This window comes from Dasypus novemcinctus, chromosome 4 (assembly GCF_030445035.2).
Source record: "Dasypus novemcinctus isolate mDasNov1 chromosome 4, mDasNov1.1.hap2, whole genome shotgun sequence".
Lineage (NCBI taxonomy): Eukaryota > Metazoa > Chordata > Mammalia > Cingulata > Dasypodidae > Dasypus > Dasypus novemcinctus.
In genome coordinates, this window is record NC_080676.1 from 165,932,308 (window position 1) to 165,955,031 (window position 22,724).

General features: G+C 64.5%; 1 protein-coding gene across 1 annotated transcript; it reads left to right on the plus strand.

The window, feature by feature from the left end:
* Positions 1 to 487: 487 nt before the first annotated feature.
* Positions 488 to 19,308, plus strand: PWP2 (PWP2 small subunit processome component). Its single transcript, XM_058296326.1, is given in 23 exon segments — positions 488 to 565; positions 2,548 to 2,660; positions 3,516 to 3,610; positions 4,696 to 4,795; positions 6,712 to 6,855; positions 7,610 to 7,745; positions 7,882 to 8,037; positions 8,039 to 8,121; positions 8,492 to 8,635; positions 9,232 to 9,302; positions 9,872 to 10,008; positions 10,487 to 10,635; positions 10,728 to 10,875; positions 11,085 to 11,235; positions 11,927 to 12,107; positions 13,866 to 14,013; positions 14,660 to 14,768; positions 15,749 to 15,814; positions 16,556 to 16,731; positions 16,733 to 16,775; positions 16,871 to 17,021; positions 17,089 to 17,163; positions 18,626 to 19,308. Coding segments are annotated over 23 exon segments (2,748 nt in total). The 5' UTR covers positions 488 to 547; the 3' UTR covers positions 18,780 to 19,308.
* Positions 19,309 to 22,724: the final 3,416 nt, after the last annotated feature.

Sequence of the window (22,724 nt, forward strand, 5' to 3'; positions counted from 1 at the left end):
CTTTCAGAGCTTTCAGTTCTTTTGCCGACAACGTATTCTCCCGTTTACGGTTCAAGGCAACTGTGCCTTGGGGACTGCCGTTCTGGTTTTGTGGTGGCGCTGCCAGTAGTTCTTATCGGGAAACGTTGTTGATCAAGAGGTCCTAGTCTCTGGCTCCCTTTTCGTTGTAACGAGGAACTTCTGAGTAAGGCGCCATCTGGAGGAAGGCCATCCCGCCGCGGGACCAGCGCATGCGGGCTGGGACCCCGCGGCCCGGGCACCGCCGCTGAGCGCTGTGGGGCGGGGCCGCGGGGCCAGACTCCACCTTGGGGCGGGGCCGCGGGCCTAGGCTCCGCCTCGGTGCTGGGGGGCGGGGTCATCAGGCTCCAGCCTGGGGCGGGGCGCGGGGCGGTGCTGCTTCTCCAGGCCACACGGGGCGCTGTGGTCCCGGTGCCCTGCGGGCCTGTCCCGGAAGTAAACGTCTGTCCCGCGATCCGTCTGCGGAAGTGGCGCCGCGGGCCGGAGGCAGGGCGAGGGCGGCCGGTGGCTGCACACGTGCGGCGCGGAGATGAAGTTCGCGTACCGGGTGAGCGCGGGAGGCAGCGGCACGTGGGTGCGGGCCACGGGGCTTGAGTGAGCGCCGAGTGGGAGCAGGCGGCCGGCCCGGGCCGACCCTCGTGCGCCCCGCGTGGGTTCCCTGTGAGCCTGCAGCCCCTCGGCGGCGCCCGGCCAGAGCGCTTAGCAGCCCTGAGCGGCGGGCGCGTCTCCTTGTAGGCGGGCGGTGCGTGGTCGCCTTTGCGCCGCACACGGAGCGTGGCTGCCGGAGCAGAACGGTGCCGGCGGAGCTGCGGGACGCAAGGGCCGGGTGGGAGGGCGCCCAGAGGGGCACAGCGCTCCCCGGTGTCTCCTTCGAGGGGAGCAGAGAGATGGGGTGGGGCTAGGGTTGACACGGGCCCAGAGGAGGACTCAAACTGCTTTTCAACCTAATAATGGTCCAGCTGCGAGGGAGGAATTAATTCCGCAAGAGAGAAGGGGCAATATTGTTGAGAAGGACCAGAGGTGGGATGCAGGGTGTTGGGACAGGAAGCACGGCGGGTGGAGTGGCATTTGTTGGGTGGAGAAGGTGCAGGAGCTGTACGTTACCTCTACTTGCAGGTGAGCTAAGAATCGAGGGAGCTCACTGGACGGCAGAGGAAAGGGGAAGTCAAGGTGTGCAGAAGTGGTTCCCAGAGAGGGGGAAGGTGGACTTAGGAAGTGCTGAAGGTGTGGGGGCTGGATGTAACTGTGAAGCGAGAGGGCTGCAGGCTCAGGGGGACCAGGTGGGACAGGTGGGAAAGGTAGACTGAGAGAAGGCAGCGGAGCCTTTTGGGTTGTCATTTCTGGCTTCACCTTACTTGACATCTGAGGAGCATTTGACACAATCGGCCACTGGCTTGTTCTGGAAACACTCCTAGTTTGTGCATTCTCCTGGACCTGTCCCCCCCCTTCCCCCCAGACATCCTTCCCGGTTGGCACCCACCTGCGCCAGGCTCTGGCCGTAGTGCAGACCTCCAGCCCTGCCGCTGGGCCCTGGGCCTTAGTGCCCAGCTCTGACCACACTCAACCATATCCTCTGCAGAACCTGGAAGTGTGCCTTCCCTGTGCCCCTGTGCTGGTGGAGGCGCCAGAAGCCCGGGGCCTGGTCACGCCCTCTCCATGTGATGCTCCCCACAGGGTCCTGGATTTCACCGGCCTTCCTTCCAGCCAGGGTGCTGCTCTTGTCTTTCTCCTGGGAGAGCCTCTTCACTGGGCTCCCTGTGTCCCCTCTTGTTCCTACAGCCCTTGGGGTGGTCTCAGGAAATGGGAAACAGGTCATATCATGCCCCTGCCTTGTCCCTCCTTCAGCTCTCCAGGCTCTTCCCTGTGGCCTCCCCGAGGATCTTGTGACCCTGTCCCTTCTCCCTCGCCATCCTCATCCAGAATTCCAGATCCTGACTCCTTGTCATTTAGGCCCCAGCTCAGGTTTCCTCTTTAGGCACCTGCCCTGACCTGCAGCTAGAGTAGCCTCTGCCTCTCCCACAGCTGGGTCTGCCATCTGTGTGGCATGTCCCTGTGTGTGACAACCTTGTCTCCCCTGCCGTCCCACCTGCTAGATGTAGACCACAAGGCCATCGAGGGCAGAGACCGGGCCCACACATGTGGCCACAGCCTGCAAGCATTCGTGTTTGCTGGAGGAGTGAGTGTGGGGGATGCCGGCGCTAAAACGCTCTTAGGGCGGCATTTCACTGGCGTGGCGTTTCCTTCCCTTCTCCTCCTGGCAAGGCTTCCTGTCTAGGTGGCTTTCCTGATGACACTCACCAGCACCTCTTATCCACCTTAGCTAGAGCTCCAGCTCCTGAGGGCTGGGCTCCTTCCTCCTTTGTCGCTCTTGCTCAGAGAATGTGAGAGAGACTGAAGGGGTCTCACCAGGAACCGAGCCTGGTGCCCGCTGGGCCCCTGTTGCCATCGCTAAGTGCCTCACTTAAGCCCTAACCTGTGAGTGGAGACCCTTGTGTTTCCTTTGTATTTAAATTTTTGTTTTGTTTTCAGTTTTCGAATTTGCTGGGTACAGTTTATCGGCGTGGAAACTTAAATTTTACACACGATGGAAATTCAGTTATCAGCCCTGTGGGAAACAGAGTCACCATATTTGACCTTAAAAAGTAAGTATGATAAAATGGCACTAACGGTACTTAAAATTTATACACAGAATCATACATTGATCCTCAAAGCTATTTTCTTCGCCTTCTTGGAGTCCACCCATTAGTTGAGCCTCTCTTACTCGGAATTCAAGAGGCAGAGGCAGCCACAGAAAGGGCTCATGGTGGGACTGGCAGCAGCATTCGCAGTGCCTGCCCTCCAGGGCCTGGCACGGTGCTCCTCTGTCACTTGGCTAAGTTACCTGGGAAGAGGGTGAGAGCAGAAGAGGGCACAGTCGCACCTCGGGTCAGGGCCCAGGGCTGCAGCGGGAGCTCTCCTGTGCGTTTGTCTACACAACATCCGTGGGAGGTTCCTCAATGCTCTTTGAAGGAAACTTGGAAAATAAAACTTGGAATGTAGTTCTGATGTTTGGAGATACATCCACCTGTCACCACTTGTGTTCCTTTTTTATGTATTTTCCCATTTCCTTAAACCCTACTTTTCCGTGGACATTCTATGTTGTGGTTAATACCCTGTGTTGGACTTTGGGCTGGTTTCCAGCTTTCTGACATTGTACATGTGAAGAATCCTCTTAGGGTGCAATCCTGGAAGGAAAAGTTGATGTGTGAAAAGGCACACCCAGTCTTAAGGCTTTTAACGTATCCTGCCTCATTCCCACCAGGGCCGTTGTCTCGTTTTCTCCTCCTCCAGGGAAGATAAGAGGTCGAACAGGGCAATAAGTGATCTGAGGGCAGAGGAGGGTGCGTGGGAAGGGCTGTGAATAGGGTCGTGGGCTCATGGCCACTGGTAGCCCGGCGTCACCTCGTCCTCGGCTGACTCCACGGAGCTGCAGCCCACTGTTGTGCCTTCTCTCTCAGCAACAAATCTGACACCTTGCCCCTGGCGACGCGGTACAACGTCAAGTGTGTGGGGCTCTCACCGGACGGCTGCCTCGCCATCATCGTCGATGAAGGTACTGGCCCGTGCTGGTGCTGCCGGGGGACCTGGGCTGTGGGGAGGCTGTGGGGAGGGCCAGCGCCCGGCCCTACCGCCAGGGGCACAGCGGGACAGCACTCCGTCGTTTCCGTGGCTCAGGCTCGGAGTGTGCTTGAGGACGAGGCTGTGTGGAGGACACGTGCTTGGGGTATGCTGCCGTGGCCTGCCTCTTGTCACATGGTGGGGGGCGGGGCGAGCATTCTGGAATTTCAATTCCTTAACGTGGAAAAAAGCAAGGTCTTGGTAGCTTTTAATCATATGTTACGCACATTTTAATAGAGATTTTATGCCGGCACTAGGGACGGCCAAGATGTGAGCAAAGTCTATTAATATTAAAAACGGAGTACAAAAGAATTGAATACCATTTTCTCTCTTTTTTTAAAATGGCATTTCTCTCTTCCTTTTTAATCGTTTCTTTATTAGGTGGCAGTATAACAGATCAGTATTGCCAAACTCACTTTTTTCATTTCCTCTTGTTAGGGTTTCTGCGTACAGTGAATCTGTTGTTTCACTAAGAAAAAGAAAAGTGTAATTTGGAGGAAGATAGCAAAAGTAATCATTGTCACGTAGCATTTAAAGATAACTCGTTAACTGAGCGTTTCACAAAAACACGTAAATTAACTTAGTCTGTAAAATGCCTTTGTTGAACTATGGAGAATCTAGAAAATGAGTCTGTATAGCCTGGTTGGGAACGGAGTTAATTTCCTTTGGGGATAGATGAAAAGGTGTGTGCAGAAAGCCCTGGGGGCGTGCGCCTGGGTGGTTGCGCAGGGGTGGTATGTCCTTGCCCCTGAGCCTGCCTCCAGGTCCGTGAGACAGAGTATGCCTGCCTGGCCCCGAGGACCAAGTGGGCGATGGGAAATGGCTAAGCTGGTGCTGCTTATCAGTCCTGCAGGTGGAAGGGCAGGTCCCAGCTAGGCACACGTCCAGTCACAGCGCCAGGGTCTCATGGCCTCAGCGGGGAGAGTGAGGGGATGTGCCAGTTGAGGGAGCCTGGCTGCCTGCTGCCGGGGGTGCATGTATCGTGGCCGTTACATGACAACTATCTTTTCCCTCTTGCAGGGGGGGACGCCCTGCTGGTCAGCCTGGTGTGCAGGTCTGTGCTGCACCATTTCCACTTCAAAGGCTCTGTGCACAGCGTCTCCTTCTCTCCTGATGGCAGGTAAGGGGTTCTGTTGGCTGTGCTCCCAATAACTGCCAAGCTGTGCCCCTCCAGGAGCTGTCCCAGCCAGGCTGGCTCGGGCCGGGTTGCATAGCTGTCCCCCGTCCACTCATGCGAGCCCACCACGCCCCGCTCTGCCCAAGTCTTTTCTCCCAGCCAGCCAGCTGTTGAGGTTCTCTCCATGGCTCTGACACAGGGTGGGTGATTCTTCTTCATTTGGTGGTTTTACGTGGATTATACTGTGTTGGAGTAGCCTCAGCGGCCCGAGCTGTGGTGGTGTCTCCTGTCGGCATGTGGTGGGTCCCTAGAACCGGTGCCCATTCGCTGATTTGCTGGAAGGACGTAAGAGACTGCATCTTGTCGAGCTCACGGCTGAGACTTTTTTTTCCCCATATCTTCTCCTCTGAGATGGCTCCCTCATCTGTTTGCTCGTTGTCTGCTTGTTGTTTTTGCTTGTTGTCTGCTCGTTTTTTCCTTTAGGAGGCACTGGGGACCAAACACAGTACCTCCTCTGTGGGAGGCAGGTGCTCAACTGCTCTAACCATATCCATTCCCTACTTGCTTGTTTTTGCTTGATGTTCGCTCCTTGTTTGTCTCCTTTAGGAGGCACTGGGAACTGACTTGGGACTTCCCGTGTGGTTGGCGGGTGCTCAGCTGCTTGAGCCACATCTCCCGTGGCTGAGGTTCACGGCAGCAAAACAACGGGGAGCAAAGTCAGCAGAGGGCTAGGGTGCCTGGGCACAGGCCGGAGAAGCCAGGGAGCACCGCCAGTGTCTCTCGAGCCGTGCTGTCCACCAGGCACGCCCACTGGAGACCCGGGGTTTTTATTGGGGACTGCCCACGTACTTCCGGGTCTAGGAGCAGCATGGGCCCTGGGTGTGTCTAGGGGCAGCGTGGACGGAGGGTGGGTCTAGGGGCAGCAGCAAGGACGCAGGGTGGGTCTAGGAGGGGCGGCAGTGTGGATGTGGGGCGGGTCTAGGGGCGGTGTGGACGTGGGGCGGGTCTAGGGGGGGGTCTAGGGATGGCGTGGACGTGGGGCGGGTCTAGGGATAGCGTGGACGCGGGGCGGGTGTAGGGGGGTCTAGGGGCAGCGTGGACGCGGGGTGGGTCTAGGAGGTGCGCCGTGGACACGGGGCGGGTGTAGTGGTGGGTCTAGGAAGGGCTGCGTGGATGCGGGGCGGGTCCGGGGGCGGCATGGATGCAGGGCAGGTCGGGGCGGCGTGGACGCGGGGCGGGTCTGGAGGGAGCGGCGTTGCTCTGGGCTCCTGGTCCTGAGTGACGAGGATCCTGTGCGACACGGGCCTAGCCAGACCCCAAAGCCCGGTCTGGCCTGCAGGGTAGGTGAGGGGCCGCAGTGGAGGCCGTGCTGAGGTGGGCGCTGGGAGCAGAGCTAGTCGGGACACCCAGCAGCGCGGCTGTGAGCGAGTGGGGTGGCTCCCTGTGTCGGGCACCCCGGGTGGGGGTCTCCGCCTGCAGAGCTCCCCACCCCTTCGTGCACACTCGGGAACAGCAGCAGTGGCTGCTCCTCAGCGCCTGTCCCCCGGCCCTCGCCCGCAGCGCGGCTGCCTCTCCTTGTGCCCACCCTGCGTGGGCCTTCTGCCTGGGGGAGGCCCTACCCCTCACCCCAGCCCCAGCCCTAATCTTCCCCTTCCCCGGGCGCTCTGGGTGCCAGGCTTACTCGGCGGAGCAGGCGGTCAGCACTGGGTGCCTGCGGCCGCCCCTGCCTGTCCCTCTTCCTGAGCTTCGTCCTCTTTCGGTGCCTGGCCTCCAGCCCTGCAAGACGCAGCGGCAGGGGGTGCTCAGGCGCCCTGGGCCCGGGGCTGGCTGTGTGCAGAGACCCCCAGGGACTGCACCCCACCCGGCGCAGGGCCACTGGGCGGCCTCAAGTGCTGACCGTGTCCCCGCCTCTCCCGCAGGAAGTTTGTGGTCACAAAGGGCAACATCGCCCAGATGTACCACGCCCCCGGGAGGAAGCGCGAGTTCAACGCCTTCGTCCTCGACAAGACCTACTTCGGGCCCTACGACGAGACCACCTGCATCGACTGGAGCGACGACTCCAGGTGGGCCCGGGCTCTGGGCCGAGGGCGCAGAGGCTGGGGGCAGTGGGCCCCAGAGGAGAAGGCGCGCTGAGCCCACCGTGCCCAGGGGACCAACGTCCTGAGGTTTCCGTGGGCACGGCCTCGGCAACCTCGTGCCGCGGAGGATCGGGCTCTGTGCCACTGGGCGCGTAGACGGTGTCGAGACAACAGCCAGGTGGGCGCCTGGGCGGCCTGTTTGCCCGGGGCTCAAGCTTGTCACTGGCCCACGAGGCTTGTCCTGCAGCGTGTCTGTGCAGCCGCTCGCTTCTCGGCCACGGCCCTCCGCCGCACAGAGCCTTGCTGGCTGCCCGCCACCGCTCACACACCCCTGCGTCCTCCGCGTTGTGCTGGGTGCAGGCCCTGCGGCCCCGTCTGCCCTCGGTGGCGTCCCCCGTGTCCGAGCGGTCGGCTCCTCCACTTACGCTGTAGGCAGCCATCCTCCCTCTGAACCTCTGGCCAGGCCCAGGAGAAACGAGGAGCGGGTTCTTGAGGAGGCGCCTGGGCCACCTGCTGCGAGTGGGGGCAGCGACGCGCGCCCCCCGGGCTCCTGTGCCCAGGTGGGGCCCCGGCCGGTTTCTGCAGCGCCATGCCCGGCCAGGCCGTGGGGCCACCTCAGCCGGCCTGGAGCCCACCGGGAAGTGAGAGCCCTGCCCTGCAGAGAAGGGCGCCTGGGCGTGCGGGTGCTGCCTGGGAAGCCGGGGTCACGGCCCCAGCCCACCGTGCCGTCTTGTTCCAGGTGCTTCGTGGTCGGGAGCAAAGACATGTCCACCTGGGTGTTCGGGGCCGAGCGCTGGGACAACCTCATCTACTACGCGCTGGGCGGGCACAAGGACGCCATCGTGGGCTGCTTCTTCGAGTCCAACAGCCTGGATGTGGGTGGCCCCGCCCGTGGCCCTCTCTCCCCTGGGCTCCCTGGTTGGCACAGAGGGCAGGACTCCGGCGCGACAGGCCCGGGAGGCAGGAGTGGGCGTGCACGGCCCTGCGCCCACGGCCCTGCTCCCCCCACAGCTGTACACGCTGAGCCAGGACGGCGCCCTGTGTGTGTGGCAGTGTGACACCCCCCCTGAGGGCCTGAGGCTGAAAGCCCCCCGGGGCTGGAAGGCGGACGTGCTGCGGAGGGGGCAGGAGGAGGAGGAGGAGGAGGAAGAGGAGGAGGAGGGGGGGCGTGCGGGAGACCACCATTCGTGGGAAGGCCGCGCCCGCCGACGAGGAGAAGGAAGGAAAAGTGCGCTACTCGCGGCTGGCCAAGTGGGTATTTGCGCCATGGGGGCCGGGGCCGTGGCGCGGGGGCTCGCACCCGCAGAGGGGCCGTGGCGCGGGGGCTCGCGCTCGTGCAGGGGCTGTGGTGTGGGGGGCTCACGCTCGTGCAGGGGCCGTGTCCTGGGGGCTCACGCCCGCCAAGGGGCCGTGGCGCGGGGGGCTCGCGCCCATGGAGGGGCTGGGGCACGGGGGGCTCGCGCTCGTCGAGGGCTGTGGCGGGGGCCCTCCTCCAGCTGACGGGGCGCCTGGGGTGAGCGGGGAGCCCCACGGGGGGTGAGGGGCGGGTGCCGCCGGGTCCCCGCCCTGCGCAGCTGGGCGTTGCGGCCACTCCCCAGCTCGGCCCTCCGCGCCCACTCAGGCACTTCTTCAACAAAGAAGGCGACTTCAACCACCTGACAGCCGCAGCGTACCACAAGAGGACGCACCTGTTGGTCACTGGTTTTGCTTCTGGAATCTTTCACCTCCACGAGCTCCCAGAGTTCAACCTCATCCATTCCCTGAGGTGAGTTCTTTGGCGCGTCCGGAAGGAGAGGGCAGGGCGTGGGTTCGGCGCAAGGCGGGTCGTCCCGGCCTTGTGTGGCGGTGGCCGCAGGCACGGGTGGCTCCGCAGCAGGGCCCGGCGGAGGTTCTGAGGGCTCGAGGCCGGGCGTGAGGGTCGGTGCCGGCGCTGCGGCGCCACGGCTTCCCGGCCCTCCGCCGCCCTCTTGTTTCTGAACTTTCCCACACGGCCCTGCTGGGCACTTGCCCTCCTTGCTCTGCTCTCAGACCAGCAGTGGCATCTCGGTTCCATGTCTTGCTTGCTGTCCCTGCGCACAGAGCGGCTGGCGCCCTGACCCGTGAAACCCTGAGGCTTAGCTCTGCCGCGGGGGGTTCTGGGTTTTCCTGTACTTTCTGCGAAGGAGATTAGTTTTGAGTCTGATCCGTGGGTGGGGAGAAGAAACGCTGCAGAATGGGGAACCAGGGCCCCGGGGTGGGGTGGGACTGGGGACAGCGGGCTGTGGAGAGGCAGGGCCAGGGGTGGCCCGGCCCCCCGCTGCGGGCAGCATCAGCCTGTCTGAGGGCCGCCTGCGCCAAGCCTTACTCGCGCTCTCTGCCCAGCATCTCCGACCAGACGATCGCATCGGCCGCCATCAACAGCTCCGGGGACTGGCTCGCCTTTGGCTGCTCAGGTTTGTCTCTACACCTGGGTCGTCGGAGCTCCACCTGTGCAGGCCTTGCTCCCCTGGGTGCCGCAGGCGCCCTGTGCTGGGGGCCTTTTGGGTGGGGTGAGGCAGGCGACCACACTGCTGTGGCCGGGAGCGGCAGCGGGGCACGGGGAGCCTCAGACACTCGGGGCGCCTCGGACCAGAGCTGGGACCGCGGCCAGCGGGCTCGTCCGCCGGCTTCAGGCAGAGGGGGCCACTGGGCCTCCCACAGCGAGCGCCCCTGCTTGCGTCCTGTCCGGGCTGCTTGCTCGACGAGTGGTTTCTCCCCCGGCCCCCGCGTTTCTCCTTCCTACGGCCCAGCCTGCTGCAGGGGTCACCCCCACGGCCCCACCCTGTGGGCAGGTGGCCTCGCCCTCTGGCTCAGGTCGGCTGGACACAGAGTCCTTTTGGTGACTCTGTGACTCCCAAGCCCCCCCCCACCCTGCTCCCTGCTGGTGGGCCCGACCCCTGCCCTCCTGAGGCCATTTCCTCCGCCCGCCCTGCGCTCTTGGGCCGGGCTGCTGTGTGCCAGTGTCGGCGCCGTGTGCCCGCAGGCCTGGGCCAGCTGCTGGTGTGGGAGTGGCAGAGCGAGTGCTACGTGCTCAAGCAGCAGGGCCACTTCAACAGCATGGTGACCCTGGCTTACTCCCCCGACGGGCAGTACATCGTGACCGGCGGGGACGACGGCAAGGTAGGCTGTGACCCGGCCACCCCGCCCGGGCCTGAAGCAGGCTGGACTGGAGGCCGGTGAGGAAGGAGCATGGCCAGGGTTTGGGGGCGGCCGGGCACGAGCCCTGCGTCCACGCAGGCCGGCTCCTGGGCCCACCCGCCTGCCGGTGCTGGCTGAGCTGTCACAGCCATGCCTGCTGTTAGCCGCTCTGCTCAGCTTGCCGGCCCTGGCTGCTGGGCCGAGGGCAGCGGCTATGGTGAGCGCCACGGCCTCCGCTGGGGAGCGGCCCGCACGTGCCCTTGGTGGGGGCAGGTGGCCCCGGTGACCTAGTGTCCGCACACTGCGGCCTCCGTGAGCATGAGGCCAAGCAGGCCCTGGGGGCCTGTCCACCCTGGGACGGCGGTCAGCCCGGCGGGGGTCCCGGGCGGTCCCCCACGCCTCATGGGCCGCCCTGCGGGGGTCCAGGGTGGCCCCCTGCGCCTCACGGGCCGCCCTGCAGGTGAAGGTCTGGAGCACCCTCAGCGGCTTCTGCTTCATCACGTTCACGGAGCACTCGAGCGGCGTCACCGGCGTGGCCTTCACCGCCTCCGGCCACGCCATCGTGAGCTCATCCTCGGACGGGACCGTGCGCGCCTTCGACCTGCACAGGTGAGTCCTGGGCGGGCTGGGCGCGGTCGCGGCGCTTCCTAAGCACACGACTGCGCGGGGCCGGACTCCCAGCCGTGGGCTGCACCCGACAGGTACCGGAACTTCCGCACCTTCACGTCGCCCCGCCCCACGCAGTTCTCCTGCGTGGCCGTGGACTCAAGCGGCGAGATCGTGGCGGCTGGGGCCCAGGACTCCTTCGAGGTCTTCGTCTGGTCCATGCAGATGGGTCGGCTCTTAGAGGCAAGACCCCAGGCCCCTCGCCTGCCAAGCTGGACCCAGCGGGAACCGGGCTGGGTGGGGGGCTTCGCCCTGCCGGGGGGCCGTGTGCAGCCACTCAGTCACAGTGCCCGGGAGGGCAACAGACTACACCCCTCCCGTGCCCGGGGCCCCCCAGCGGAGCGGCCGCCTCCTGGTGCGCTCGGCGTTCTAGGGCCCCTCTCCACCCTCAGGTCCTGTCCGGCCACGAGGCGCCCATCAGCGGGCTGTGCTTCAGCCCCACGAAGGCCATCCTCGCCAGCGCCTCCTGGGACAAGACCGTGCGGCTGTGGGACATGTTTGACAGCTGGAGGGCCAAGGAGACACTGGCCTTGACCTCTGACGGTAGGCGGCCGGCAGAACGGGCAGGGATAGTGGCCGCTGGGCCTGCACCTGCTATCTGGGTGCCTTGTCCATGCCTTTCAGGACACGTGGGACAAACCCCTTCGGGGTGGGAGGGGAGTCACGCAGCGGTCAAGGCTGGCGGTGAGCGAGCCAAGCAGGGTTGAGGCTGGGCCTGGCTCCTGCTGCCCTCTGGAAGTGCCCCTGCCGAGTGGCCGGTGCCCTGCTGGGGCTGAGCCCAGGGAGAACGCCGAGGCGGCTCGGCTGGGGCCCGGGGCCTGGACGCCTGAGACCAGCCACACGCTTTCCCTCCCGCACTCGCCCTGGGCCGCTCGATCGCCGCACGTCTAGTCCAGTGTAGGTAGCGGCTGCCCTTGCGCTGCAGCAGCAGGGCCGAGTTGTGGGCCGCTGAGCCTCAAACCTCCCCTGGCTGCGCACTCACACACGCTAGCTGCCTCGCACTGCTGGTTCCTGGCAGCATGCTCTGCTCCCCACTGCCGCGCTGCCTGCTCAGGCTTCCTGCCGCTCTCGTCCTACTCTGTGCAGCCCCCCATGGGGCCTGGGTTCCCAAAGGGTCCCTTCGCGTGGCTCCTCCTGTGGCCATGCCTGTGCAGCCGGCTGGCCCCGTGTGGGCGGCGGGCGGCCGGAGCGCTGGGTCGTCCTGGGCCTGGAGCCCGCGAGTGTCTCTCCCCAGCTCTGGCGGTGACCTTCCGCCCTGACGGTGCCGAGCTGGCTGTGGCCACGTTGAACTCCCAGATCATCTTCTGGGACCCCGAGAATGCCGTGCAGATGGGCTCCATCGAGGGCAGGCACGACCTCAAGACGGGCAGGAGGGAGCTGGACAAGGTCACAGCCAAGCATTCGGCCAAGGGCAAGTGAGTGCCGCTCTGGGCAGGAGGGCAGCGTGCGGGCGGGCGTGGGCTTGGTCACATGATCGCCTTCGGGAGGAGGGCCTCCCTCCCTGGCTCTGGACGATCAGGAAACCAGACTGGGTTGCACTGTCCGGCACGGTGGCAGCCACTGGCCACGTGGGCCGCTTGAAGTTAAGTTAGTGGAAATTAAGTATGAGTGGAAACCCAGTTCCTCCATCGTGCCAGCCCCGTCCAGCATGGCGTGGGGCCACCATGTTGGACGGTGGAGAACTGGAACGTTCGTCATGCGGGGGCTCTTGGAGGCCCTGAGTAGGACCCTGCGTGGGCTGTGCCCCGGCTGAGGCGTAGTGAGCGTCTTGGGCAGCCGCGCTCAGGCGCGAGGAGGGGCCTTCAGGGGAAGCCGCAGCCCTGCCTTGAGTGTGCGTGTTAGCGGCAGGTCGCGGCGTCTTCCTGAACAGCGGAGGACCCAGGCGTTATTCAGAAGGGTTTCCCACCGGTTACCCAGGAGTTCGTTGTCTGGTTTCGCTAGGAGCCGAGGGGGTGGAGGACGGGCAGGTGTAAGCTGCTGTCCTGTGAAACGCACGTCCGGCAGGTCCACCACAGCGTTGATGACGACCCCGAGCGCTGCTGGCGGGTCGTTCGCTGTTGCCGCCCAGCGGGCTCCTCAGGACGGGGCTAGCGCAGCGCAGTTCCCCTTCTCTGACCTACCTGCTCTGGTCATGGTAAACCGTGTCTAACGGAGATCGCCGTCCTCACTGCCTCTGAGTCTGCACTTGATCGCGCCAACGTGCACTGTGTTTCAGGGACATGGTCATGAGTGAACAGCAGCTCTTGCACCCCCTAGACGTTACATGCCTCCCCCCTTCGCCTTCCGGGCAGCCGCTGACCTGTGGGTTGGCTGGTCTGGACCGTTCACTAAACTAGAGCACGCTGTCTGCCCCTGCACCCGGCGCCTTCGCTCCCCGCAGCGTCGTCCAGGTCCACCACGTGGCAGTGCCGGTGGAGTGGGGTAACGCTGCCGAGCTCGCTCCCAGCAGGCCCTGTGAGGGACACGCTCAGGAGTGGGGCTGCTGCGTCACGAGGCGATGCGGTGCTTGACCCTCGAGGAACTGCCAGAGCGTCCCCCATGGGGGCGGTCCCTCCAACCCGTCAGCAGCTGGAGCCTGCGCTTGCCCGCCACCCGCCAGCAGCCTGGGCTGACGCTTTGAGTCTAGCCCCTACAGGGTGTGGAGTCGGATCTCAGATTTTCCAATCATGTGTCTGTTTTGGAGACATGCTTGTTCAACTCCTTTCCTTTTTTTAATTGGGTTATTTTACTGCCGTTCGGTCACAATTGCTCTTTATTTATTGTGGACCCGAGTGGCTCATAAGGTGTACGATTTACTAACACATGCATCCAGTTTGCGGTTGTCTCTTCACTTTCTGGGTGACGTCTTTTGAAGGACACAAGGTGCCCTTTTTGACGAAGTCTAGCTTCTCCCTTTAGGTGCTTGTGTTTTGTCGTGTTTGGCCCAGGTGGGGGCAGTGCCTGGCTGCTCGTTTCTGTGCCTGAGGAGACGGCGCTGAAAGCTGCTGAGAGGGTGGGAGAAACGTGGTGCCTGCGCGTCCTGGCCCCAGCGAGGAGCCGCCCCGTCCCCGGCCCCCGTTGTGCTCCTCGCCCCCGGGAGCTGAGCCTTGGCGACGGGGCGGGCCCCTGGCGGGATCTCTGGGCACCTGCTGCACCTCGCGGCTCCAGCACAGTGTCTGCTCTGCCCACCCCAGGTCCTTCACCACCCTGTGCTACTCGGCGGACGGGCAGAGCATTCTGGCCGGAGGCATGTCCAAGTTCGTGTGCATCTATCATGTCAAGGAGCAGATCCTCATGAAGAAGTTCGAGATCTCCTGCAACCTCTCCCTGGACGCCATGGAGGTGAGTCCGTAGGCCCGGCCGGGTGCATGGGTCCAGGCCCGCAGTCGTGCAGCGCTGGCTGTGCGGGACCCCGGCGGGCTGTGCGGGACCCCAGTGTGGCCGTGCGTCTGAGCTGCTAGAAAGTGTCGAGCTGCCTTGGGCCGAGGGGAGGCCTGGCCCGGCGCAGGAGGCCTTCCTCGCCCACCTGGCTGTGCTGGGGCCTCTGGAGACGGGGGGGACAGCGGGCGAGTGAGGGGATCAGGGTACCTTCCTGCACGTCGGCCCCGAGGTCCCAGGGCATGTGCCCCCCCAGCTGGGGGGTGCTGTGCGTTCGTGCACGCGGGAGCCCCCGGCCCCCGGCAGTGTGGGAAGTGTCCTCAGCATTCCCAGAGCGTGGGGCCCACGCCCTGGGGAGTGCACAGTGAGGAGGTCAGGGCCCCCTGCCACCTGGCCCCCCTGCAGCCCAGTTCCCACCCCCTGCCACCTGGCTCTCGTCACCCGGTCCCCCTCCGCCTTCTGGCCCCTCTCTTTGGCCCAGCCCCCCCACGCTTCCTGTGCCGTGGCACGTTTCTGTGGCGTGTGCGTGGAGGGGGCAGGAGCACGGGCAAGGCCTGCTGCCCCTCTGGCTTCACCCTCCCGCGGGGCGTGCCTGGCTTCGCTGTTGCAGGAATTTCTGAACCGCAGGAAGATGACGGAGTTTGGCAACCTGGCGCTCATCGACCAGGACGCCGGGGAGGAGGCTGGCGTGGCCGTGCCGTTGCCGGGCGTGAGGAAAGGTGGGCCTCTTCAGGCTGCGGAGCTCCCAGGCCGAGGGCACTTTGCAGGATGGGAGGTCACAGGTGGGGGGGTTCGCGTGCTGGGGGGATTCACGTGCTGGGGAACCTCAGCAAAGGAGTATCCTGGGTTCACGTGGCCCTGGCCCTCCTGAGGACGCACGGCCCTGTGGGTCCTGCCTGCGCCGTGGTGGAGGGGGGGGCAGTGCTGGGGCGCGGGTCGGGGCCCCTGCCTGCCACCGTGACTGGCGGTGCTGGCGGCGTGAGGTGCACATGTGTGGACACGCAGGTCCTGGAGCAGCCGCTCGCCTCCGAGCAGCCGGGGCCCCCACGGGTCACCAAGAGCGTCCTGATGAGCGCGTGCGCAGGCCTGTCGGGGGGCAAGGGTCCACCTGGAGGCCCCTAGGGCGTTAGGTCCGCAGATGCTCTTGGCTGTTGCGCTGGGCCCCGAGGGCTACCCAGGGGCCTGCTCTGCACCCCGGCACACACGACCGACCGGTGTCGCCCTGAAAGGGTAGGGACAACCCGGGATGCATCGTGCCAGGGCGAGAACCCCAGAGAGCCTTTCGGGGTGGGGAAGGGGCAAGGAGCAGGCCTGCCCTCGCTGCTTGACTGTCCCTTGAGCCCTGGGAGCGCGTCCCCCTCAGAAGGCCCCTTGTAAGAGCCACGTGCGGGCAGGGCCACGCGGTGGCACCTGGAGAGGGTGCGGCTGCCGGTCCTGACCCGTGGCCTGCGCGGGGCTGGGGTCCTGCCCTCGGCTAGGGGGCTGCTTCCTGCGGGAGGCGGCTACTCCCATGCCCTGAGCGCGTCTGCCCCACGAGGGCACTGGTGTCACGGCGGCTGGGGGTGGGGGTGGCCTGGCTCCCGGTGCGCCCCCGCGGTGGCGCCTAGCCCATGGGTGAGTGGGGGTCCCGCAGCGGCCCTTGTCTGAGGTGTGGGTAATGGGGCATGCTCCCGGTCGCTCAGCGGCGTCTGCTCCGCAGGCGACATGAGTTCCCGCCACTTCAAGCCTGAAATCCGCGTGACCTCGCTCCGCTTCTCGCCCACCGGTAAACCTCGGGCCCAGGGGCTGGGTGCGGGCAGAGGGCAGCCTGGCCCGTCTCGTCGTGTGGTCAGCCGTCCTCAGGGCCACTCGAGCCTCTGCCCGAGGGCGGGGCACTGGTCCGGCCCCCCGCCGGCCCTCTGTCCCCTTTCCCCTCCCTACCCCACCCTGGGCAGCTGTCCCCGCAGACGGTGCTCGGCGGGGAGGCCCCTGCTCACCGGTGCTGCCTGCCTGGCCCTGGGGAGGCCGGGGGCTGCCGGCCACTGCGGCCCGGCCACGGGGCGGGGGGCGGCAGCCGGGTCACCGCCTGGGGTTTACGGCAGGTTGGGCATAAGGCCGAGGCCCTGAAGGGCGCGTGTGCTGCCTTATGCACCAGGGCTCGGCTGCGCCCCGCCTGCTGCCCGTTTGACTCTCAGGCCTGCCCGTGGCCACCCTCCAAGCACAGCGGCAGCGTTGAGTAGCATCAGGGACCGCGTTGCCCGCAGGCCAGAAGCACCTGCCCTCGCAGGAAAGCCCACCTGCCTCCACGTGTGCTCCATAAACAGCCCTGCCGAACCGGAAAGGAAACGCCGGTTCCTTCCGCGCTGGGAGCAGGGTGCTGGCGACGGCTAAGGGAGCGAGATGCTCCCATGCGCCCCGGGGCCCCTTGGCATCCTGGGCCGTGGGAGCGCGTCAGGGGCCTTTCCAAAGGAAACGGGGGAAACGTGAGGGCAAGTTGCACAGGCTCAGCCCGTGGCCCCCTCCGCAGGGCGCTGCTGGGCGGCCACCACCACTGAGGGGCTCCTCGTCTACTCCCTGGACTCCAGCGTGGCCTTCGACCCTTACGAGCTGGACACGAGCGTCACCCCCGGCCGGGTCCGCGCCGCTCTACGCCAGAAGGCGTTCACGCGGGCCGTCCTGATGGCCTTCCGGCTGAACGAAGCGGACGCTGGTGCAGGAGGCCCTGGAGGCGGTGCCCAGCAGCGAGAGTGCGTCCCGGGTGGGCTCGCACGGCCCCGGGCGGCAGCAGGTGGCGCCTCGCCTCGCTCAGCTCGCGTCCTTCCCTCCTCCTGCCCATCTGCAGTCGGGGTGGTCAGCTCCTCGCTCCCCGAGCCGTATGTGGAGAGGGTTCTTGAGTTCCTGGCCTCGTCCTTTGAAGTGTCCCGCCACTTGGAGTTCTACCTGACGTGGACGCAGAAGTTGCTCATGCAGCACGGACAGAAGCTGAAGTCCAGGTAAAGGGCTGCACCTGGCCTGCTGCCCCGTGCGAGCAGCCGCGCGCTGAGGTGGCATCTCCTGCAGGGCGGGGACGCTGCTGCCTGTGGTCCAGTTCCTGCAGAAGAGCATCCAGCGGCACCTGGATGACATCTCCAAACTGTGAGTCTGGGGGCAGCGGCAGGGCGCGCCCCCTGGCCTGGGAAGAGCAGGCCTGCACCGCGGTCCACGCCCCAGGCCTCGCGGGGAGGGGGGCACGCTCGGGCCCTGCCGGGCGTTGTCTGGTCCGTGTGAGCCTGTGGGGCGGTGTAGGGGCCGCTCACAAGGGACCTCAGGCCCGCGGCCGGGTCCCCAGGTGAGGTCCGTGTACCTTCCTCCCGGGCACGGGACCTCCTCATGCCCCAGGTGACAGCAAGTCCGAGCCCCAGCCACGCGCCAGGCCCTACGGCCCCGGAGCCACCTTCCGAGCGGGCCTGCAGTGCGTGGGCCGTACCCCGGCCCTTCACCACGGGCGCTGTCCTCGCCGTCGGCTCAGCGCATCCCGGGGCCTCTGTCTGTCCTTGCACCTGTCCCAAGGTCCCGGGCGCCCTGCTCTGGTTTTTCTTCGTGAGCGTCACAGTGTACCTTGTACACAGGCGCCTGCGCCCTCCGCCCGGCGCTGTGTGCCTCCCCGCAGCCTGCACACTGTGGGCTCCACCTCGGGGTCCCGTGCATGGAGTGCTCCTCAGCTTCGCCCTGGGTCGCCGGGGGCACAGGCTACAGCTGGGCTTGACCTGCAGGTAGTCTCCGGGCAGGGGGGACCGCGGCCCTCCCCACAGGCTCGGCGCGGCCCCAGAGCCACGGAGTGCCCTGCCTTCCTGCCTCCTCCCCAGCTGCCCAGGAGTGCAGGGCTGCCCTGGCACCCGGAGTCAGCAGGACGTTTCACGCTGGGGGCTCAGCGCCCCTCGGAGGCGGGGCTGGCGTGGGCCCTGGCAGCAGCTCCTGCCCTGCTGTGGACAGGCATGGGGGTGGCTGGCGACGGGCTGCCGACTCGCAGGCCACGTTCGCCCCATGCCAGGCTCTTGCTTGCCAGCCTGCGGCCCCAAGAGCAGGCAGAGAGGGCGCCTGGCGCCCCCACCTCTGCATCGTGTAGCATCAAGTGGGCCCTTGTGACATTCCTTTCATGCTAAGGACTGCCTGCTCTTTGCTCAATATTTTTATCACAAACACTGTTGCGGCATCGCTGAAGGTTTTTCCGCATTGAGTGTGCGATGTTTCTCCCCTCTGCTGCTGACGTGGGCACTGGCTGGCCTGGAGCAGCCACCTCCCCCTCTTTAAAGGCCACCGTCTCGTGGGGACAGCACTTCCCGTGGCACATGGCATGAAACTCGCTGGGGAGCCGTTGGCCCTCGGCTGTCGGGGGCAGCGAAAGGGCCAGCAGTGGGGTCTCCCGTCCTTCCTGGGGCCTTCGCCACCTCAGGCGGGGGTGGGCAGGCGGCTGGAGGCCAGGTCTGGGAGGGGCGGGGAGCCGGGGGCACAGCTGCTCCTCTGGGGGAGGGGGGTGGCGGTGGGCTGGGGCTCTTGGCATGAGCCCCCGGCTCTGCTGTTTCCCGCCCTGGTAATTCCTTTACCTTTCCTTCACCAGCTGCGACTGGAACCGCTACAACATTCAGTACGCTTTGGCCATTTCCAAGCAGCGGGGCATGAAGCGCCCCTTGCAACCGCTGGGCAGTGAGGACGATGGTGGCGCGTCTGATGATGACAGCCTGCACCTGCTCGGAGGCGGAGCGCTGGCTTAGAGGCCGCGGCGCCAGGCGGCTCCTGTCATCCCACTAAGGCCTGCCGGAGAAGGGGCCCCAGGGGGCTTCATGGCTGCCAGGAAACGAGGCGGGGCTCCAAGGCCCGGGAGTGTTGTCTCCTGTGACTTGTTTCCCCAGAAGAAAAGCACGTGGGGCTGCCTGGGGCTCGGGCCCATTCCCAGGCCGTTCAGGGGCCGGACAGTGGGCAGTGCGTGCCGAGGGGACCGCGCTTGGAATAAGTGCAGCACATCCGCCCCGCGGAGCCTTTCAGATGGGCCGGTGCGGCCTCGGTGGACTTGGCCTGAGGTTATTTATACTTTTATAGAAAGCTTTGATGATGAAGCAAGAGGTGAAAGAGACGGGCCTTCCTAAAGCATAAGGGACGGTTAAGTCTGACTCTGAATTAAAAACGTTTTTTTTTTTTCCTCCAGTATATTACAGTTGTTGAACAAAAACTGAAGCGTTGCCACTAACCACTACGGTTCACGTTCTGTACCAAAAACATTTTAATAAGTTTGAGAAAAATGCATAATGGCCTGGATCTGTCCTTGCAGGGTTTTGCAGAACAGTCCCCTGCCCTAAAAACACCCCACGTCCATCCACTGGAATTAAAAATGTCCGAGCAGGGCAGTGGATGGGCTCAAGCAGTTCAACACCAGACTCCCACACGGCAGGTCCTGAGTTGTTTCCAGTGTCTCCTAAAGAAAACGACAGACGAGGGCCAACAACGAGCAAAAAACCCTGAGCCAACTGACGAGGGCGCCGTCGGTGGAGGGGCGGTGTGTGACCATCTGGGTGAACTCGGTGCCACACAGAGGTCAGGACCCCCCGCCCTGCACCTGTTTATTTGGGGGGGACAGATAAGCTGAGCCCTCTCCCAGTGGGGCTGACTGCCCTACGGGCCAGAGCGGAGGGGTCTGCTTCACTAACCACGGGCTCCTGGCCTCGTGGGGACCGCCAGTTCCCCCTGGTGATCTTGCTCAGGCCTGGTGCACATGCTCTGTAGGGACCAGGGGGAGCAGATGGGCCTGCAGGTGCCTTTGGGAGAGGGTCCTGATTGCCTGGGCAAGGAGCTCCACTGCCGGCGGCACCGTGGGCTGCCTGCGGCTTGGGAGGAGCAGCCGCCAGGGCACTCAGCTGGAGCCCCCCAGATGGAGGGTCCTGGCAGGCGGCTCGGCGCCGTGTCGGCCCTGGCCAGGTCGTCACGCCTGCAGGTCACTGGACGCCGCACAGCTCTCCCTGCCTTGCCTGTTAAAGCGGAGCTAGAACCTTCTGTTCCAGCTGGAGCGAGGTAAGGGGTGATGCACATGCCACACCTGGTGCCAGCAGCCACCGCGTCCCTGCTGCCCTGTGCAGGAGCCCCTCGCAGACCCCCGCGGCATGCCTGTGGAGTTGCACAGGCCGTGAGTGCCGCGCTGGTGTGACAGACTCTGCAGCCCAGGGAGCTAGAGGAGCGCAGGGCGCAAGTCCCTGGCAGCAGCTCAACGCCTAGCATAGACAGAAGGTGGGCGCATTCGCTGTGTTCTCCAAAGGACTTCAGAGGTCCCCCTCACCAGCTGTTCTGTCAGATTCGCGTGTGCCCCACAGAAAATAATTTGACGCCTCTGGTGTGCAGTGTAGTCGAGGTACTTAGGAAATGTGGGGTGATCTCAGCACACCCATGAGTTCACGTGCTGTGAACTACTAAAGGAAATGCCACTTCTGTTTGGAAGTGAGGGGTGGAGGCGCCCTTGGGGCAGTGGCGCAGGAGGGGAAGTGTGCACTTAGGGGTGTTGCCTGGAGCCGGCCAGGTCTCCTCACCCCACCTCGAGGTGTCAGGAGTGTCCTCCAGTGTAGACGGACCCCAGCTGTCTTCCAGGTCTCCACGTTCGATATCAGTGAGGATAGTGAGGGCAACAGGTGAACTTGTGACTCAGATTGCTGTAGCTCACGAGTCCTTGCCCGACGCGCCCGAGTTGAGTGACACCAGGATTTTGGGAAGAGAGTTTATTCAGCAAAGAGCTTGAAGACGGGCGGGCCGCTCTCAGATCTGTCTCCTGAGTTGGAAGCGTTTTTGTGGGGTGTAATAAAGGAGGTGGGGCTGCGATGGCCGAGGGGAGCACAACCCTGCCTTAGGGAACGTGACAGCTGGGCACCGCTGGCTCGTGCTGCGTGACGAGAGTGGGTGGATTGAGGTGACGGGGGTTAGAGGTCATCTGACGTCTAGCATGCGCAGGTTGATGGCGTGCTTAGTTGAGGCCTGAGGTTAGGCTGTTGCGCATGTTAGGCAGGCTACCTGTGGGTAGAGCTGGCTGGGGCAGCGAGGGTGCCGGGCGGGTTAGCTGTGGGTAGAGCTGGCTGCTGCAGCGAGGTCCCGGGCGGGTTAGCTGTGGGTAGAGCTGGCTGGGGCAGCGAGGTGCCGGGCGGGTTAGCTGTGGGTAGAGCTGGCTGGTGCAGTGAGGTGCCTGGCGGGTTACCAGCTGTGGGTAGAGCTGGCTGCTGCAGCGAGGTCCCGGGCGGGTTAGCTGTGGGTAGAGCTGGCTGGTGCAGTGAGGTGCCGGGCGGGTTACCAGCTGTGGGTAGAGCTGGCTGCTGCAGCGAGGTCCCGGGCGGGTTAGCTGTGGGTAGAGCTGGCTGGTGCAGTGAGGTGCCGGCGGGTTAGGGGTAGAGCTGGCTGGTGCAGCGAGGGTGCCGGGCGGGTTACCAGCTGTGGGTAGAGCTGGCTGCTGCAGCGAGGTCCCGGGCGGGTTAGCTGTGGGTAGAGCTGGCTGCTGCAGCAAGGTGCCGGGCGGGTTAGCCGTATGTAGGGCTGGCTGGTGCAGCGAGGTGCCGGGCGGGTTAGCTGTGGGTAGAGCTGGCTGCTGCAGCGAGGTCCCGGGCGGGTTAGCTGTGGGTAGAGCTGGCTGCTGCAGCAAGGTGCCGGGCGGGTTAGCCGTATGTAGGGCTGGCTGGTGTGGCGAGGTAGCCTTGGAGTGGTGACTTCGTTAATAGACACTGAGGGCTGTGTGCGGGAGAATCAGGCTTGAGGTTGCAAAACAGGCTAAGGGATAGAGGGGGGCCCATTACAAGTCGTCTTACTGTTCCTTGACAAGGTAAAGATTGTTCAATGATAAAACAGCAGCAGTGTCAGAGAAAGGAGCATTTGGATTATAGTTCAGTGAGTTATGACAGTTATAGGTATTTCTTTCTGGCTATTTTTAAAATTTAACATAGATTAAGACTATATTGCAATATATCGAAGGGTTAGTAAGTGCCTAAACTGCAAATTAGTGGGCTAAAACACTTGTTAATTCATGACTGGTTGCAATATGAACTTAATGGGAATTCGCAAATACACTAAAATGACTTAAAACAAGCATTACCCTGCTGTCCTGTATGAACTAACCCCTGGATGACTGAACAGACCGAACAGTTATGTTTTTTTGTGGGAAATTCCAGCGAGTGATATTCTGTCACTCCTCTGCACGGACCTCGTGGCTGTCGACCCTGAGCCTCCGGGCTGCTCCGTGGCAGAAAGAAGCAAGCGGGGGGGGGGGGGGGGGGGGGGGGGGGGGGGGATTAGGCGCACCCCCCAACGGCACCGGCCCCAGCCGCAGTCCCGCTGCAGGGCAGTTGCAAATTTGCAGAGGGGTCGACCGGGCACCCCGGGGCGCCGCGGGGTGCAGGACGGAGGGGGCGGGGTCGGCCGGGCCAAGCGCGGGATCCCTGCTCCCACCAGGCGGCTTGGAGTTGAGCTGCCCGACGGACAGGCAGTACAGCCGCAGGGAAGGTCTCCTCAAGGGGGCTTTTCCGTGGAGCAGTGATTCTCCACCACGCCCTCCCCGGGCGCTGGGCAGCGCCTGGAGACCTTGGCGGGCAGGAGGGTGTGCGCGGCCGCCGGAGCACCCAGCCTTCCAAAGGCCCTCGGCGCCTAGGCGCACCCGGCGCTCTGCGCAGGCGCCGCCCCCGCCCGCCGGCGCTCGTGGG